The sequence below is a fragment of the Elephas maximus genome, chromosome 11 (assembly GCF_024166365.1).
Source record: "Elephas maximus indicus isolate mEleMax1 chromosome 11, mEleMax1 primary haplotype, whole genome shotgun sequence".
Lineage (NCBI taxonomy): Eukaryota > Metazoa > Chordata > Mammalia > Proboscidea > Elephantidae > Elephas > Elephas maximus.
In genome coordinates this window covers 33,778,062-33,796,043 of record NC_064829.1, presented here as the reverse complement: position 1 = coordinate 33,796,043, position 17,982 = coordinate 33,778,062, and the positions used below count along the sequence as shown (strand labels likewise).

General features: G+C 39.1%; 1 protein-coding gene across 2 annotated transcripts in view; it reads left to right on the top strand.

Annotated features, from left to right (window-relative positions):
* CHST9 (carbohydrate sulfotransferase 9) overlaps window positions 1-17,982 on the top strand; it is a 259,567-nt gene that overhangs the window by 116,974 nt on the left and 124,611 nt on the right. Inside the window, exon 3 of one of the 2 annotated variants that reach the window (XM_049901386.1) lies at window positions 15,373-15,414. The exons of the other annotated variant lie outside the window; for it this stretch is intronic. Within the exon in view, the coding sequence (XP_049757343.1) occupies window positions 15,373-15,414 (42 nt within the window). The remainder of the gene's footprint in view (window positions 1-15,372; window positions 15,415-17,982) is intronic. 2 annotated transcript variants of the gene reach the window in all.

Below are 17,982 nucleotides of genomic sequence, written 5' to 3'. Positions count from 1 at the left end.
TGCTATAAAGTAAAAAAAAAAAAAGTTGTCTCACATTCAAAGCCATGTAACTCATATTAGATAAGTATATAACTGTGGTTATTGCTTCTTTAAAAATGTGAATTAAATGACAACATTAAAATCATGACAGCGATTTAGTTAAAATGCCCAGCACACAAAGGGTTATGACTATATAATTTATTAAGATGTTTTTGATTGATAAATATTTCAGTCTTGTTTACTCGAAGCAAAAACACAGAATGTTTTTAAATATAAATTACAAAGTCATTTCCTGAATTATATTTACCTTTCTAGTGTTTTTCTAGAAAAAAGAGAAAAATAATAATTTTCCTCTTCCATATGAAGAAGAGAATCATGACAGCTAAGCAATTAAATATTTTAACTCCACAGCACAAGTCTTTTAAGTAACAGCTTTCTAACACATCTGAATTAGAGCCAGGTTATATCCTGTTGTTAATATTCTGATTATAGTTGCAGTGTTTGAATTTCAGTGCACCTTTCAAGAAACATTTAACATATAGGCTTTGCAGCAATGTTTTATTGTCTGAATATCTTGAAAGGTAGCAGTAGTCAATCTTTGAAAGACTGTAGAATTCAAACAAACTAACAAAAACTAAATGACCTGAAAGATGGACTTCATATCTCTTGTTTTTAGTTAACGTGTAGAAATTGGTGGCAGAAATAAAAAAAACAGAATGCTTCAGATAAGCTGGCATTTTTTTTACCTTTTCTTTCCAAAGGCCATCCCATTATCACTGATGTCAACACAGTAGAATCTCTAGCACAGTGGAAAGTAGACATCATTCTCTTTCCACTAGGAAATTCTCAGATTTCACCTTGTTACTAATGAGACAGTAAAGATCCTTGTTCACAATGAAATCTAAACATTTGCATGAGATAGCTGATACGATTGAACATTCAGTTCCTATTTGCTGCTGGAAATGTAAATACTAATGCTAAGAGATAACTAATTTAGATTTTGTTTTTAATCACTTGGCTTCAGAACTCATATAAGTAATATAAGACGTGATACTTTAGTACTCTAAATGGCAGTGCTGTAGTCAGTACTCTTTGGTAACCAAAACCAAACCCAGTGCCGTCGAGTCGATTCCGACTCATAGCGACCCTATAGGACAGAGTAGAACTGCCCCATAGAGTTTCCAAGGAGCACTTGGCAGATTCGTACTGCCGACCTCTTAGCAGCTGTAGCACTTAACCACTACGCCATCAGGGTTTCCCTCTTGGGTAAAGGACCTATTTAAAAGACAGAGAACAAATATGCCCTAAAACATAGAGCTTCTCCAGAGGACTGAAGTGGGGAGACGTAAAGATGAAACTCAATTAGAATCTGCTAGCACTGTCTGGAAACCCTGGCGGTGTAGTGGTTAAGTGCTACGCTGCTAACAGAGGACAGCCCACCTGAATCACTCAGTGTCTGTATTTAATATGCTTTTGATATTGTATCATATAAGCTGTAATATGGTTATGGTTATGAAGTATACAGGCTTTGAATTGTGTGCATGAATATAAATATAGAATATATGGCATTTTATTTTAAACTTGTTAACTGGTGTCTCTAATTTTAAGAACCTGCTTCAGTAGGCGTTTCTTTTTCTTTTTTTTCTCCCTGAACATTTTCAGTTGATTGTTATCCCATAAGAGAAATAAAATTAGGTACTGGAGAGTGATAGATGAGGCACGGCTTTGGCTAGAGTGGTGGAGGAAGGACTCTTTTAAAGAGGTGGTATTTGAGCTGAATTCTGAATGATGCAAAAGAACCAGCCGTGAGGAGATCTGAGAAAAGATGGGATGGCAAAGACAGAGGCCCTGAGGCAGGACAAGCTAGGTGGGTTAAAGGAACAAGAAAGAAAGCCAGCGTGGCTAGAGTGTACTGAGCAGGGGTGAGCATGTAGGCAGCGTGTCTGACTTATGTCGGACCTGGTAGACTGTGGAAACGAGTTTGCGTTTCATTAAAATTGCAATGGAAAACCACTGGAGGATTTTAAGGATAGAAGTGAGTTTTTTTTTTTTTTTTTTTTAAGCACTCTGGTTTGGGAGGAATTCTAGGGAAAAAAATGTGGTGATAGGGAGACAATTAGAAATTTGTTGAAGTAAAGCAAGAGAAAAATGAGGTGGCCTAAACCAAGGTGGTTTCAGTAGAAATGGTGAGATACAATTAGATTTAGGCTATATTTTGGAGATAGAACTGACAACATATGCTGATAGATTAGATAGGTGGGGGGAGAGGGATAGGAAAAGAAAGGGATAAAGGGTGACTTTTAGGTTTGGGGCTTGAGCGGGTTGGTGAATAACACTCTTAGCTGAGATGTGATAGAAAAGGAGAGGACCTGTTTTGGGGGCTGAGGATAAAAAGATATTTCTATTTTGGATGCTTTAAATTTGAGATGACTGTGAGTCAGAATTTATTTGATGGCACATAACAACAAAAACACTATACAAGCCACCACCCATCTGTCAGTTTGTTGTACTGTGGTGGCTTGCATGTTGCTATGATGCTGGAAGCTATGCCACTGGTATTTCAAATACTGGCAGGGTCACCCATGAAGGACAGGTTTCAGCAGATCTTCCAGAAGACAGACCTGGAAGACCAGGTAGAAAGACCTGGTGATCTACCCCTGAAAATTAGCCGGTGAAAACCGTATGGATGACAACAGAATATTGCCTGATACGGTGCTGGAAGACGAGCCCTCCAGGTTGGAAGGCGCTCAAAATACGCAGTGGCTGCAGCAATGGAGTCAAGCATACCAACAACTGGGAAGATGGCAGAGGACCAGGAGCATTTTATTCTGTTCTACGTGGGGTTGCCTTGAGTCAGAGCCAACTCCACACAATTAACAACAACAATTACACATTAAGTAAAGATGCTTCTTAGATATCTATTGCAATTATCTAGGCAAGATAAAATGGGGCCTGAACCAGGCAAGTGGAAGTAGGGGAAGTGGATGTATTCAAGATATGTTTGAAGAGAGAATAAAGGCGACTTGGTTATTGACGGTGTATGGGCAGTGAGGGAACACCCCTGCTTTGGGTGACTGAGTGGTCCATTCACTGAGAGGGAGACACTGGAGGAGGAACATGTTTGGAAGAGAAGAGGGGATTTCATACTTAGATAGGCTCAGTTTTAGATGCCGAGGGAAGAACTAAGGACATGAACTGAACACGTTTTTATTTGACCCTGGAGCTCAGGTGAGAGACAAAGCTTAGAGATTTGGGAAGTCACCAGTGTAAAAATACTCATCATCGAAGCCAATAGAGTGGATGAGGTTAACCAGAAAGAGTCTAGCACAAACTCCAAAGAGGACCTGGGGACTTGATGTCAGAGGAAAAAACAAAGCTCGATGTGGAGCACATTGGGTAGCAAAGTAAGCGCAAATGATGCAGACGAGTTGGGGGGGGTGATACAGATGTCATTCCAAATTGGTGTGTTATTTTATCAGGTGTATTATTTTATCCTCTTCTACCAGAACTTAGCACAAGACAATTTTGAACTTGAGTGCAGGTTTCACATCCAAAGAGCAAAACCTGTAGCCACCGAACAGAATAATAGAGAATTCAGAAATTGAGACTTCGCTTCTGAACACTTGGGTATAGTGAAAAGTGTGGTGAGAAGGACAGATCGTGTGGTGTTTTCAGAATGATGTTCGGATCCAGGCTGTTGAGGAAGGCAGGAGCCAAGCCTGACTGAGAGGGTTGCTGTGCTAGTAAATAAACATAGCTCTTCTAACTCCAGAAACTGCCGGCAGCTGCGTCTTTAGAATGAATGATAGGAGACCTGTGTCTGGAAGAAACTCTGGAGATTATTTGGTGCTAATTTTTCATTTTACAAGTGAATAAGGCCGTGAGAGGTTAACTTGTTAAAGGTCACACAGCTGCTTTCAGATAAAGTCTGTGACGATAAGTGGAAGCATTCCTGTTGTACCCTGATACTATTTATGGGATTCTTCCCAAAGGAAATGTAATGGACTCTGCAAATGCCCTCTGGGTCCCATGTAGCTGTGTATGCTGCTGGAGGGAGTCTGGCTTAAGCGTTAAGAGTGTAGGCTCTAGACTCAAACTACCAGGACTGGAATCCCAGCTCCGTGGCTTACAAGCCATTCTACCTTGGGCTAGCTCCTTAATTTAACCTCTTTCAAGTTACTCACCTTATATGTAAAGTTGAGACAATGAAACTATTACCGAATACAGTTATTATGGGGATTAATTTAGATAATACCTGTAAATCCCTTTGCCTAATAACTAGCTCGTGGTATGTTCAGAGTAAATTTCAGCAATCTTTATATTACTTTTGGTATGACTTTACCTTACTCACCTCTGTCTTTTAGCATCTAGTATGGAAACGTACATACCAAATCAGAGGGTTGTTGTTCTGGCATACAGTGTGCACAAAACAAGTATTTGTTGGGTGAGTGAGAAAGGGATGAAGAAAGAAGGAATGAGGCTGTAACACTGAAAGATTTTCTTTTTTCATTATCTGACCCACATTCTGAAATGTGGAAATATATAAGGTGTTTTTATTATATGTATTATACATTTTCTGATCTCTGAAATATGCAGAACTTTTAACATAGTATAAGAAAGATCAAGAAAAAAGGTGTGTGCTTCTATATGCTTTAAGCATGATAGACGCTGTCTAGAGATTTGCTGTTGTTTCTGCTTGGAAACTTGCTACCTTTACCTCCTCGGTTGTACTTACTGAGTGTCCATGAGCTAGTCAGATGCTACAGAGAAGACAAAGTACTTTCTCCTAATGAGCTTGTTTGTGGTTGAGACAGTTGACACAAAAGGATTTATATAACAACAGAAGCTGCTATAGACCATCTGGTATAATGTTAAGAGCCTGAAGTCTATGGTCAGATAGCCTGGACTGGATCCAGCACTTGATAACCTTGTGACTTGGACAAGTCAGTAACCTCTCTGAGCCACATTCTCACCTCTACAGCAGGTATTATCATCTACCTCAAAGGGTTAAGGAACAATGAATGAGTTAGTATTTGTAAAGGGCTTCACCTGACATGCTGTTAGCTCTGTGTTGTTGACTAACTCCCACATGAGCTAAAACTACTATAGGAGCTCAGAGGACCATCAGTCTGAACATGGAGACATGAAGCCATCAACTGCAGATCTTGAAGAAGGATGAGAAATTTTTCAAAGAGAAGGAAGAGGGTTAGCTGGTTCAGGCTTAGAAATAGAAATAGATGAGGCCTATTCCAGGGATTTTAAAATTTGTATTGGAAAGTTCTGGGTTTCACAGGTGAGGAGGGACCCTATTTTAGTGAGCACTGACTACAGACTTGGACTGGATTCTCTAACAGTGAGAAGCAAATAGAGGTTTTTGAGAAGGGGATTAACATGAGCGCTGTAATTTTTAGACAATTAATTTGATAAATTAAGATTAAAATGGAGACTGAAATCAGGAATACCAGTTTGGAGAAAGTTACAATAGTCTGGGCTTTGATGTGCTAAAGGACCTTGGCTGGAATGGTGGGGAGTTTGAGAAAAAAAAAAAAAGGATGAGTATAAATATATTAGGGTCGCTATGAGTCAAATCGACTCGAAGGCAGTGAGTTTGTTTGTTTGTTATGAGATATATAAAGAAATGAGGGTGGGAGAAGCAGGAAAAAATGTCAAAGTTGCAAGCCTGAATGGTAAGAAGAGTGTCTGTATCATAGTGCAAGTCCAGAGGCACTAGTGGTTTGGGAAAAGATGATGAGTTTCATTCAAGGCTATTTGTGTTGGATCCAACAATGGGACACCAATGTGGGTGCTGAAATTGGGAGAGATGGAATTGAACCCCTAGGGAGGACAATGCTGAAAGTGTATATTTGAGACTGAATCAAGTATAGGTGAGAGTGAAAGAAATGAAAGAGAGTGAAGCTTCTGAGGAGAAGGTAGGGCAAGAGTAGAGCAGACTGGCAGCAAGTTAGCCCATCACAGCTCAGAGAACTGCTATGGAGATCAAATAGGAGGAGAAAGACTCAATACGACAGAGAAGATGAATACCTGGTAAATGAATGGTAATGGAGACCTGCTTTGTTTCCTGTTCCCCCCCCGCCGCCCCCAATTTCTTGGATTCACAAAGCTGAAATGGACTTTAGGATCTTTTATTGATCAGAGAATTCCAGGCCAAACCAAACCCATTGCTAACGAATCCATTCTGACTCATACCAGAAAAATGAAATCCACTGCCGTTGAGTCAATTCCAACTCATAGCAACCCTATAGAGCAGAGTAGAGCTGCCCCATAGGGTTTCCAAGGCTGTAATCTTTACAGAAGCAGACTGCCCCACATCTTTCTCCCGAAGAGTGGCTGGTAGGTTCGAACTGCTGACCGTTACGTTAGCAGCCAAGCACTTAACCAATGAGCCACCAGGGCTCCTGGTAAGATGAGAGAATTGTGGCTCAGAAAAGCTGAGTCAGTCTGCTTCCCACGAGATAACTGCAGAGTCAGGCCTGGGGCTCAGGCCTTATGCCTCTTTTCAGTGCTATTTGCATGTGTTAAAAGCTGCCTCTTGAGCTAATCACTTCTCTCAGACTCTCACTGGACATGACCCAATTTGTAGTATGCTGCATGCAAGCATGCAAAAAAGTGTGGGATTACGGCAGGGCACTGGACAGGGAGCCTGGCATGAGCGTGCATGAATTCAGCAGATAGCAGAGTGTATGAAGCTGAGTCAGCTAAAGCATGGCTTTACTCAAGGTGCCCTGAAAAAGGAGACTTCAACACAGATAAGGCGGTTGGATCTTGCCCTATTTCTCCCTTTTTAATTTGTGTTTCCTTTTAAGTTCATTAACTAAATTTCCAATCCTTGTTGTTGTTAGGTGCCATGGAGTCAGTTCCGACTCATGGCAACCCCATGTATTACAGAACAAAATACTTCCCGGTTCTATGCCAAGCCCACGATCGTTGTTATGCTTGAGCCCGTTTTTGCAGCCACTGTGTCAATCCATCTCGTTGAGGGTCTTCCTCTTTTTCATTGACCCTGTACTTTACTGAGCATAATGCCCTTCTCCAGGGACTGATCTGTCTTGACAACATGTCCAAAGTATGGAAAACATAGTCTCGCCATCCTTGCTTCTAAGGAACATTCTGGTTGTACTTCTTCCAAGATAGGTTTGTTGGTTCTTTTGGCAGTCCATGGTATATTCACTATTCTTCACCAACACCACAATTCAAAGGTATCAGTTCTTCTGTCGTCCTTATTCATTGTCCAGCTTTCATATGCATATGATGCAATTGAAAATACCATGGCTTGGGTCAGGTGCACCTTAGTCTTGAAGGTGACACCTTTGCTTTTCAACATTTTAAAGAGGTCTTTTGCAGCAGATTTGCCCAGTGCAATGCATCTTTTGATTTCTTGGCTGCTGTTTCCATGTTTTTTTTTTTGTTTGTTTCCATGGCTGTTGATTGCGGATCCAAGTCAAATAAAGTCCTTGACAACTTCAGTATTTTTTCCATTTATCATGATGTTGGTTATTGGTCCAGTTGAGTTGGGAGGATTTTTGTTTTCTTTATATTGAGGTGCAATCCATACTGAACACTGTAGTCTTTGATCTTCATCAGTAAGTGCTTCAAGTCTTCTTCACTTTCACCAAGCAAGGTTATGTCATCTGCATAACGCAGGTTGTTAGTGAGTCTTCCACCAAGCCTGATGCTCCGCTCTTCTTCATATAGTCCAGCTTCATGGATTATTTGCTCAGCATACAGATTGAATAGGTATGGTGAAAGGATACAACCCTAACACACAACTTTCCTGACTTTAAACCACACAATATCCCCTTATTCTGTCCAAACAACTGCTTCTTGATCTGTACAGGTTCCTCATGAGCACAATTAAGTCTTCTGGAATTCCCGTTCTTTACACTGTTATCCATAATTCGTTATGATCCACACAGTCCAATGCCTTTGCTTAGCCAATAAAACACAGGTAAACATCTTTCTGGTATTCTCTGCTTTTAGCCAGGAACCATCTGACATCAGCAATGCTATCCCTGGTTCGATGTCCTCTTCTGAATCTGGCCTGAATTTCTGGCAGTTCCCTGTCGATATACTGCTGCAGCCTCTTTTGAATGATCTTCAGCACAATGTTACTTGCATGTGATATTAATGAGATTGTTTGATAATTTCTGCATTCGGTTGGATTACCTTTTTTCGAATAGGCATAAATATGGATCTCTTCCAGTCAGTTGACCAGGTAGCTGTCTTCCAAATTTCTTGGCATAAATGAGTGAGCACTTCCAGTGCTGCATCCGTTTGTTGAAACATCTCAGCTGATATCCATCAATTCCTAGAGCTTTGTTTTTCACCAGTGTCTTCAGTGAAGCTTGGACTTCTTCCTTCAGTACCATTGGTTCCTGATTATATGCTACCTCTTGAAATGGTTGAATGTCGACCAATTCTTTTTGGTATAATGACTCTGTGTATTCCTTCCATCTTCTTTTGATGCTTCCTGCATCATTCGGTGTTTTCCCCATAGAATCTTTCACTATTGCAACTCGAGGCTTGAATTTTTCTCTAGTTGTTTCAGCTTGAGAAATGCCGAGTGTATTCTTCCCTTTTGGTTTTCTTTCTCCAGCTCTTTGCACATGTCATTATAATACTTTGTCTTCTTGAGCTGCCCTTTGAAATCTTCTGTTCAGTTCTTTTACTTCATCATTTGTTCGTTTTCCTTTAGCTACCTAATGTTCAAGAGCAAGTTTCAGAGTCTCTTCAGATATCCATTTTGGTCTTTTCTTCCTTTCCTGTTTTTTTAATGACCTCTTGCTTTCATCATGTATGATATCTTTGATGTCATTCCACAACTCGCCTGGTCTTCAGTCATTAATGTTCAGCCCATCAAATGTATTCTTGAGATGGTCTCTAAATTCAGATGGGATATACTCAAGGTCATACTTTGGCTGTATGGACTTGTTCTAATTTTCTTTAGTTTCAACTTGGGCTTGCATATGAGCAATGGATGATCTGCTCTGCAGTCAACCCCTAGCCTTGTTCTGACTGAAGATATTGAGCTTTTCCAACATCTCTTTCCACAGATGTAGTCAATTTGATTCCTCTGTAGGGCAGGAGGGGACAGGAAAACTGGTAATGAGGAACCCAAGGATGAGAAGGGAGAGTGTTGACATGTTGTGAGGTTGTTAACCAGTGTCTTAAAACATTATGTGTACTAATTGTTTAATGAGAAACTAGTTTGTTCTGTAAACGTTCATCTAAAGTATAATAAAAAAAAAAAGCGATGTTCCATGTACAAACATTTTGAACAATTTCACATAACTTTATCAAAAGGATAGCCACCTGAGACCTTAGCCTTTTTTACAAATTCCTTATGAAATCACAGAAATCTTCATACCTTTCTAATTTTCTTCTGGAAGAAAATAACCTCAAAAATGCCAAGAAAAGAAACTGAGAGAAAGCATCTGACATAAGCTTAATCATTAATACTTAATAGAGTAACATAGTAATCCATTTTGAAGCACTTTAAAATAGCCACTATAAAAACATGCCTTCTAGGAGGCTAGGAAGTTAATGACTTGATCAAAAAAAAAAAAAAACCCAAGCCCATTGTCCTCAAGTCGATTGCAACTCATAGCGACCCCACAGGGTTTCCAAGGCTGTAAATCTCTACGAGTGCAGACTGCCACATCTTTCTTCTGGGGAGCCACTGGTGGTTTCGAACTGCTGACCTTTTGGTTAGCATTTGAGCACCTTAACCACTGCACTACCAGGGCTCCTTAAACCAAACCAGACCAAACCCATTGCCATCATGCGATTCTGATTCATAGGGATCCTACAGGACAGAATAGAACTTCCTCATAGGGTTTCCAAGGAGCAGCTGGTGGTCCCAACTGCCAGCCTTTTTGTCAGCAGCCACGCCTTTAACCACTGAGCTCCTGGGGCTACTTAGAACTCGTAGAACCCAAGGATTAGAAGGAAGTGGATGGAAAGATTCAGATTACTTCATTTTAGTTGCTGTTTATCACCACAGATTTCCGCTAAGTCTGATTTCAACCCTGATTACCCGTGGCATCACTGGACCAGTGGTTCTTCTCTGTTGTTTACTGTTTGTTATAGAGAAGTGACTCCCTTTGGGATTCCTTCAAAATCGGTTCTGAAAGTAGTTAGCATTATCAGTTGACCATATTTGTTTGCTGAAACCCTTTTTGTTTTGAACCAGTGAGGAAAAAGGTCAAGTAATACGTGGATTAAAGCCCGTTGCCATTGAGTCAATTCCAACTCATGGTGACCCTATAGGACAGAGTAGAACTGCCCCATAGAGTTTCCAAGGAGCACCTGGCAGATTCGAACTGCTGACCTTTTGGTTAGCAGCCATAGCACTTAACCACTATGCCACCAGGGTTAGCTTAAGAAAAATCACAATTACAGGGCTCTGGGTTCACGTTCTCAGCTGCAAGCCATTCAAGGCCACTCAGAAGTGCCTCAGAAGCAAGGTACGGCTATCTACTTCCAAAAAAATCAGCCACTGAAAACCTTTGGAGTGCAGTTCTATTGTGACACACGCGGAATTGCAATGACTCAGGGTCAACTTGATGGCACCTGTTTTTTGTTTTTGTTTTGTTTTTTTCCGTATTGCTAAGGTTATCTCATCACTTTCTGGCTTCTGTCCTCTGTACTCTTGCTGACCACTCTTTAGTGTCTCAAAGCCCCGTTTTTGGGTTGCAGAAGCCCCCCCCCCGCCCCAGGCTATGACAATAATCTCTCTCCTGAGTTAATGCCTAGTTCCACCTCTAGTTTTGCGATTTTGGACAAGTTACCTAAACTCTCTGCTCCTTCTGCTTCCTTTTTTTTTTAATTTTTTATTTTATCAAAGTAATGCATACACAGCTAAAGTATCAAATACGGTAGGAGTTCTCTTAACTGGTCTTCCCTAAATGATTTGCCTGATGAAGCAACTCTCTCCCTTCCCTCCGTACCCCCTACTGACTGATACTTACCTGCTGCCCTCGAGCCCACCTGCAAACTTCCGACCCCCCACGTGGAGGTGTATGTAGACCAAGAATGAGTAGTGTTTGTTACTAAGCCTGCTGTGCCAATTGTACTTGTTTCTATTATTCTTTAATTCAGTTATAAATTACAAAAAGCAGTGACACATGATTTCATAAAAAAGAATTTCTGTTTCTATGAAAATGTTTTGTAAAGACTCAACTAAGTTGACTTATTTTAAAAAATGCTGTAGAATTAGGTGTGTGAAAGATGATATTGTTAGGAAAAAATTCAAACAAACCTAAAAGGATTCTGCTTGGTAAGTTCTTAATCCACTTTAGGAAACTGAAACTGGGAAGCATAAGTGATGATTATGGGTGTGGTTGATCTAAGAAAGTGCAGAACTGGAAAGAGAGAGCTATATGTAATATGCAGAAGTCCAGGAATCTTCCCATGGGATTCCTATGATATTAACCTGGATAAAAATTTTTTAAAAACCCCTTGCCATCGAGTCAATTCTGACTCATAGCGACCCTATAGGACAGAGTAGAATTGCCTCACAGAGTTTCCAAGGAGCACCTGGTGGATTCGAACTGCCAACCTTTTGGTTAGCAGTCACAGCACTTAACCACCACACCACCAGGGTTTCCATTAACTTGGATAGAGTTCCCATAAAGCACTAAGAAGGATTTCTGGTATTTAACAAGGACTTAATAAATGTTAGCTGTTATTATTTTTAGTACAGATTTAATAATTCTGCATTCAGGTAATTTTAGATATTAAAAAAAAAAGACAAAGTTAGACCAATTCATTGTTTTGAAGGAAAATATCAGGATAAGGTTTTAAGTCCAACAGTCAAATATTAGATAGTGAAAGACCTAAACTTCACTGTGATAATATTTTTTGCATCAACTTATCTTCGTGTAAAGTTAGAACAGTATTGTTAATCACATGTCTGCAAAGTTGAGCTGAGGAAAAAGTGTCATTATTGAGATCAGGGATTTGGCAACCCAAATTTAATCCTCTTTCAAGTTTAACAACAAATCAGGAAGCTGTCCAACCTTTTCTTACCTTTGTATTGTCTTTGACGCAAGAATGATGAAAAGCAATTTTCTTAATTTCTCGCACAGCTGGAGAATTACTTAGCGTTCTACTGAGAGAAGTTCATGGTGGCAGTATTTGTGTTCTCTCACTTGAGTGTGAGCACTGCCTGGCTCAGCAGGCTTTTCATGCTACATGGGGCTCTCCAACCCTCAGGATAAGGATCAGTGAAATGCTGGTTTTAAAAAAAAAAAAATTTCATCAAAGCTCTAGACTTATTCACTCGTTATGGTGCTTATTCCCGTTTCAACAGGGGAAGCATGCCTCAGTACAGAAAACAGAAATGACTCAGAATAAAGTAATGTGATGAAGGGGGAGAGATCCCGTTTCATTAGCTTGTCTGTGCCACTAAATTAAGCCTTTAATACTGTAATCAATCTTCCAAGCACAATAGAAGAACATGGACACTGGATGTGAGGTTTAAACTTATTAATTTTACTGACTGGCCAAACCCAATTAATTTCTGCTCTATGAGGCAAACCTTAATACTGACATTTAAAGTCATTTTTATAGCTGAATGTGAGAGAACATTGCTAGTTATTTAATATATGCTCATATAACAAAATAACTTGGTCTACATTGATTTTATGAATTAATCCCACCATCCTAGGTTGTCATTACATTAAAAATGTATAAAAAATATTAACAATTTAGAAGATATAACTGCAGCCTTTAAAGAACTATGCACTCTATCACTATTTGGGGGAGGTGGGAAAGACATTTCTTTCGGAGATAATTCATAAAATCAAAAACAAATTTTACTTTCTTGTCTTTTTATCAGATCCTTAAAGAAATATCATTTTAAAAATTCAGTATAATCCAATACATATTTATGCATGACACTTAAAAAGGTTCGGGGAAGTTCTAAAAAGGAGTAAGACTGAACCCGTCCATCTGTTGCACAGGTTGACAACACTGTGTGGGAGACGTGTGTTGGACTAACTAATACACTTCAGTCTGTTATGTGTGGAGAGCCCAACTAGACTGGAAAGAGTGTCTTATACCTGAGTGTGGTCTAATGTCAGTTTTCCTGAGACCCTTAAAAAACTGGCAGACGACCTTGCAAAGCCCTTGTATTTAAGACAGCATAGAGATTGGAATCCTGATAGCACAATGGTTAAGAGATCGGCTGCTGACCAAAAGGCTCAACAGTTCGAATCCACCAGCTGCTCCTTGGAAACCCTATGGAGCAGTTCTACTCTGTCCTATAGGGTCACTATGAGTTGGAATCCACTGGATATAGAGATGGAAGAAAAGAGCCTGTCATGCCCACAATTTTCTGGAAATGACTTGATCATTGTAGTCTAGATAGCTTAAAATCAATACTTGATAAGAGTAATTTCTCATACATTCAATAAAAAACTTACTGGAATATCCTAGGAGATAAAGAAGCAACCACATTTGACGTTTTGAATAACCATTTTTCCACACCAATTTAATTTCTTTCCATGATTAAGTGACAGGCTAGATAAACAATGAGAATATGCTGGATGAAATCAATTCTGCATGCAGGAAAATTGGGGATTCTAAACAGTATTCTCATCACTAAGCCATGAAGGTGTGACCTTAATCATGATAGTGTTACATGAGTGAGCACATAAATACAGATTTGCAATTATATCACAGTAGGTTGGACAGTGGATTACATAACAAGTTGTAACCCCTGGGGATCAGCTGTATTGTAGGACCTATAACTTATTGATGAGCTATACAAATGACTTATAAATAACTTAATCCAAATTACAGAAATTACTAAATCAAATAAAGCTGCTGGATAGCCAAGCTCTTAACCACTATGGCACCAGGGCTCCATACCAGGAAACACATAGCAAGAAAATTCAAAATGCCCTTGGAGATATATATATATATATATATATATATATATATATATATTTAATCATATCCTAAAGATAGAATGTAATTGACAAAGGTATAAACTGGTATGTTTTGACACAAAAGAAATTTGGTGAAATACTGAATAAGCACAAGCTTTACCTGAAAAAGGCAAGCATTAATAGTATTTTTGCCTCAGATAGGATTAGAAAAGCAATGTTACAAGAGTCACGCTGACAATAGATTATTTAAGTGGAACAGGATAGCAGGACAGAGAATTAATCCTACCATCACTTAAGCCCCATCATTCTTAAGTATTTGTTCAAGTTTTAATCAACATACTTTGAATGAGATAGTTAAAAACAAAAGACAGCATGCAGAAAGCAAAATATGTATGGACTCAGGCGTACCAACAAGTGTGCACACTGAGCAGGACCGGGCAACGTTTTGTTCTGTGTACATGGGGTTGCCGTGAGTAGGAGCCAACTCAACAGCAGCTAACAACAGTTACATGGGGTAGCGTGCGCTATATTGTGCGGCACCTAACAACAACAGCATATATTATATAAAATACAGAGTATACGATAAATGTCTATTATATACTTAATTTACGGGAAGAATCAGAACTATGTAACCCAGAAAGCACAAGACTAAGTAGTCATTTAATTACCCTCTTTAATTTCTCTAGAATTGTTCTGGGAATGAGCTGAGCCTCTGCTTTTCTCCCTATTAATGACTAAACAAGAAGAAATATGCTATGTGTCTTTTCACAGACTTCATTTGGCAGAAAGAGGCCCTTCTAGATCATCGGGATGAAAAACCTCTGGGTCAAGGAAAACCTCAAGTTTTTTTTCTTAGAGCTCTTCACTACAGAATAAACTACTGTTAGCTCTGGATGATTTAAATATCCACGGGATTGCTTCCCTCAAAGAGCCTTTTTCTTTTACCCCAGATTTCAGTTTGTTTACAGTCAGCCACTAGATACCCAAATCCAGGAGGTGCACTTGGTTTATCTATCCCAAGTATCAATTTTACTCAAAGATATGTATCACAACTACTCAACTGGATGCAAAAATTAAAATAAAATTTTGTATTAACACAGAGTTATCTTAGAGAATATACTTTTCAAAAATGCCAAGAATCAAGGGAAATTTTCCTCTTTGTGGTGGACTTTCTTCAGCTCTGCTCACTCCACCAGTCCCTAGTTCCATCCCTGACACAGAATATACATGTATACGAGCTTAGTCTTCTCTGACAAAGTTTGGGGGTAATGTCAGTTTCCTATTGAGTGCCACCAAGCCTATCCCCTCTTCATGAGCTCAGAAGCACAGGGAAGAGCATATTTTATGACTTCCCCTCACCTCATTATTTTCTTTGCTAGAAATAAAATATTGGAGACTTTGAGGTTTTTTGGTGCAGAAGGTTTTTGAAAAGTCTGCAGATGTAATGGCACTACATGAATTTCTTTTTCTTCCTTTCCAGAATGGGTGCCAGTAAATTACTTGCAGCCTACACCCAGAATCAGTGAGCAGAAAAACCAGAGTATCTGACAACCTCATGGGGTCGCTTTTAAACACCTCCCCTTCAGCTGATAACTGTCTTCGTGGGAAAGCACAGCATAGATGGCAGTGTCGGGGTGTATAAAGTTTTGAAGTTGGGGCAGAAGCATGATCTTTGCCCTCAAGGAATTTACAAAGGAAGCCCAATGCATTGAAGATAGATTTCCATTATATCTAGCTTGATAAATAATGTTCATCTTATTTGAAAACCTTTACTTTTTTTCCTATTTTATTTTTAAAATATTTAACACTTCCTTCAGACATTGGACTACCTTCTTTATTTTTCAAAAATGACTTCCTTTATGAATTACAGTAAAATCTTATGAATTCAGATATTATAATAATACAAAATTTTGGACTCTCACTAAGCTGAAATTACCTTTGAATTGTCTGCAAGGAATAGATTTGCTAAGCAAAATAGAGGGAACACCTGTAACCTGTATAAAAATGGATATATTATTTTCAGGGCTTTGGCTATACAGTGGTCTTTAGGCAAAAAGATTCAGCCGTAAAATAAAGATCCATGTCATTAAGTAGATGTCTCCTTAGACAGATTTTACTGGCAGATCATAGTACTGATAGCAATAAAACTGCATGACTTTCTATAAATTCCAACTTCTATAATTTAGGCTGGCCTCTCATGTCTCCTCTTCACCTCCCAAACCCTTTTATTCCAATTTGATGAAGTTTACTATTGTGTAATGTGTAAGCATTTATTAACAGAAGGAGATCAGTTCCTATTATTAAAGAAACGTACAGATGTAAAGTTTGATTTTTCAGTCGTTTACCTGTAACATCGGTCACCTGGATGACAGCAGTGCATTTACTTTTTTAAGAAAAATTATCTCTCATTTTCTTCACATGTATTTTTCATGATTTCACACAGCAAGTGTTTTTATTTCATTTTAAAACTCAAGAGTTTCACAAAGCTAACAAGGCAAATTCTCAGGATAATAGGGAAGATTTGAGATGAGAAAAAATAATCCCCAGATCAGACCAGGTCCTCCTTGTCCTGGAGCATGTTGAAAAATTAGAGTAGCAACTAAGGTACAATTTGTTTATTTAGTCTTTTATTCATTCATTAATCCAGTAAGCATTTACCCTGAAGCCATGCTTATTGTTTCAATGGATACAGAGATAAAATGTTCATCTTATCTTCCTTGCACTGGTAACGCATCAGTTGAGACAGAGATGAAGACAAATAATTTTCTCATGTGATAAGTGATGTGTTCTTCTTATAAGCTTTGAGAGCAGAGAGAATAGGCCATTAAATCTGTCTAGAAGAGTTGGGAAGATATTCATAGCTGGTATAACCCTCTCCTCTCGCCCTTGGCTCACAGCTCCTACCCCAGTCTATATCCAATCTCCTCTTCCACTTGAGTATTAGTTCTGCCCTAGGACTTAAAAAAAAAAAAAGTTTTCCATATCCACTGAAATAGAAAAGCAGAATTTAAGCCAACTTAAAACGAAATGTAGCCCAGTTCAGCACCATCTTCACGATCGTTTCACAAGCCTGTAGACTACCTGCCCCTCATGCCATGAGCATCAGTTCTAGAATTGACTGGTTGTAATAGGCAAGACTGAGCCTCCGCTTCCACACTTAGAAGTGGGTTATCTCACTGGCCACTATGAAAATGTCCAGTGTCCTACGGAAATGTTTAGTGAGCCTTGGAGACCCCAGGAGAGACCTGCCAAGATCCATCTCGAAAGTTACTAAACTTACCTCGGAGGGAGATTTGAATTGCTAGAGCACATCGTCAATTTTCCAAATGGCAGTAATAAAGAAGATATAGGCTATATCTTGCACATTATTGACTCCTGTTTTAATTAATGTAAGACACATTCCTCATTTGGGAGCGTGGTTGATTCACTCAGTAATTATTCATTAAGGGTGCACTAAATACAGTGTGCTAGCTACTATTCAAGGTCTTTGAAAATAATGAATATAAGCATCTTCCTTGAATGATACTTGAAATATGAGGAATAATTCTTGTATTTCTCTCTTGGGGTCCCCAAGGCTCAAGGATATTTAAAATGTGAGGTACATTTCTTGTATTTCTCTCCTAGGGTCCCAAGGTTCACTAAATGTTTCCACAGGATACTGGACATTTTCACAGTGGCCCGTGAGATAACCCATAGTGTCCACAGTTCCAAGTGTGGGAGTAGAAATTTAGTCTTACCTATTGCAACAAAAAAAAAAAAAATTTTTTTTTTTTTTTTTTTTATTGCAACCAGTAAATTCTGTATTGAGGTCTAGAGCTAATGCTAATGGCATGAGGGAGAGGTAGTTTGCCAAAATCAGGCAAAATTCTAGGTTCCTATGAAAATACATTCCAAAGATTCGCTGTTGTAGTTGTCGTTAGTTGCCATTGAGTTGGCTCTGAGTCATGGTGACCTTGTGTATAACAGAACGAGACACTGCCCAGGTCTGTGCCATCTTCATAATCGTTTTACCAGTTGCCGTTGAACCTCAAATTTTGAACCTCAAATTTTCCAACTCTGAATCCTGTACCCCCCTAGGCCTCCATTTACA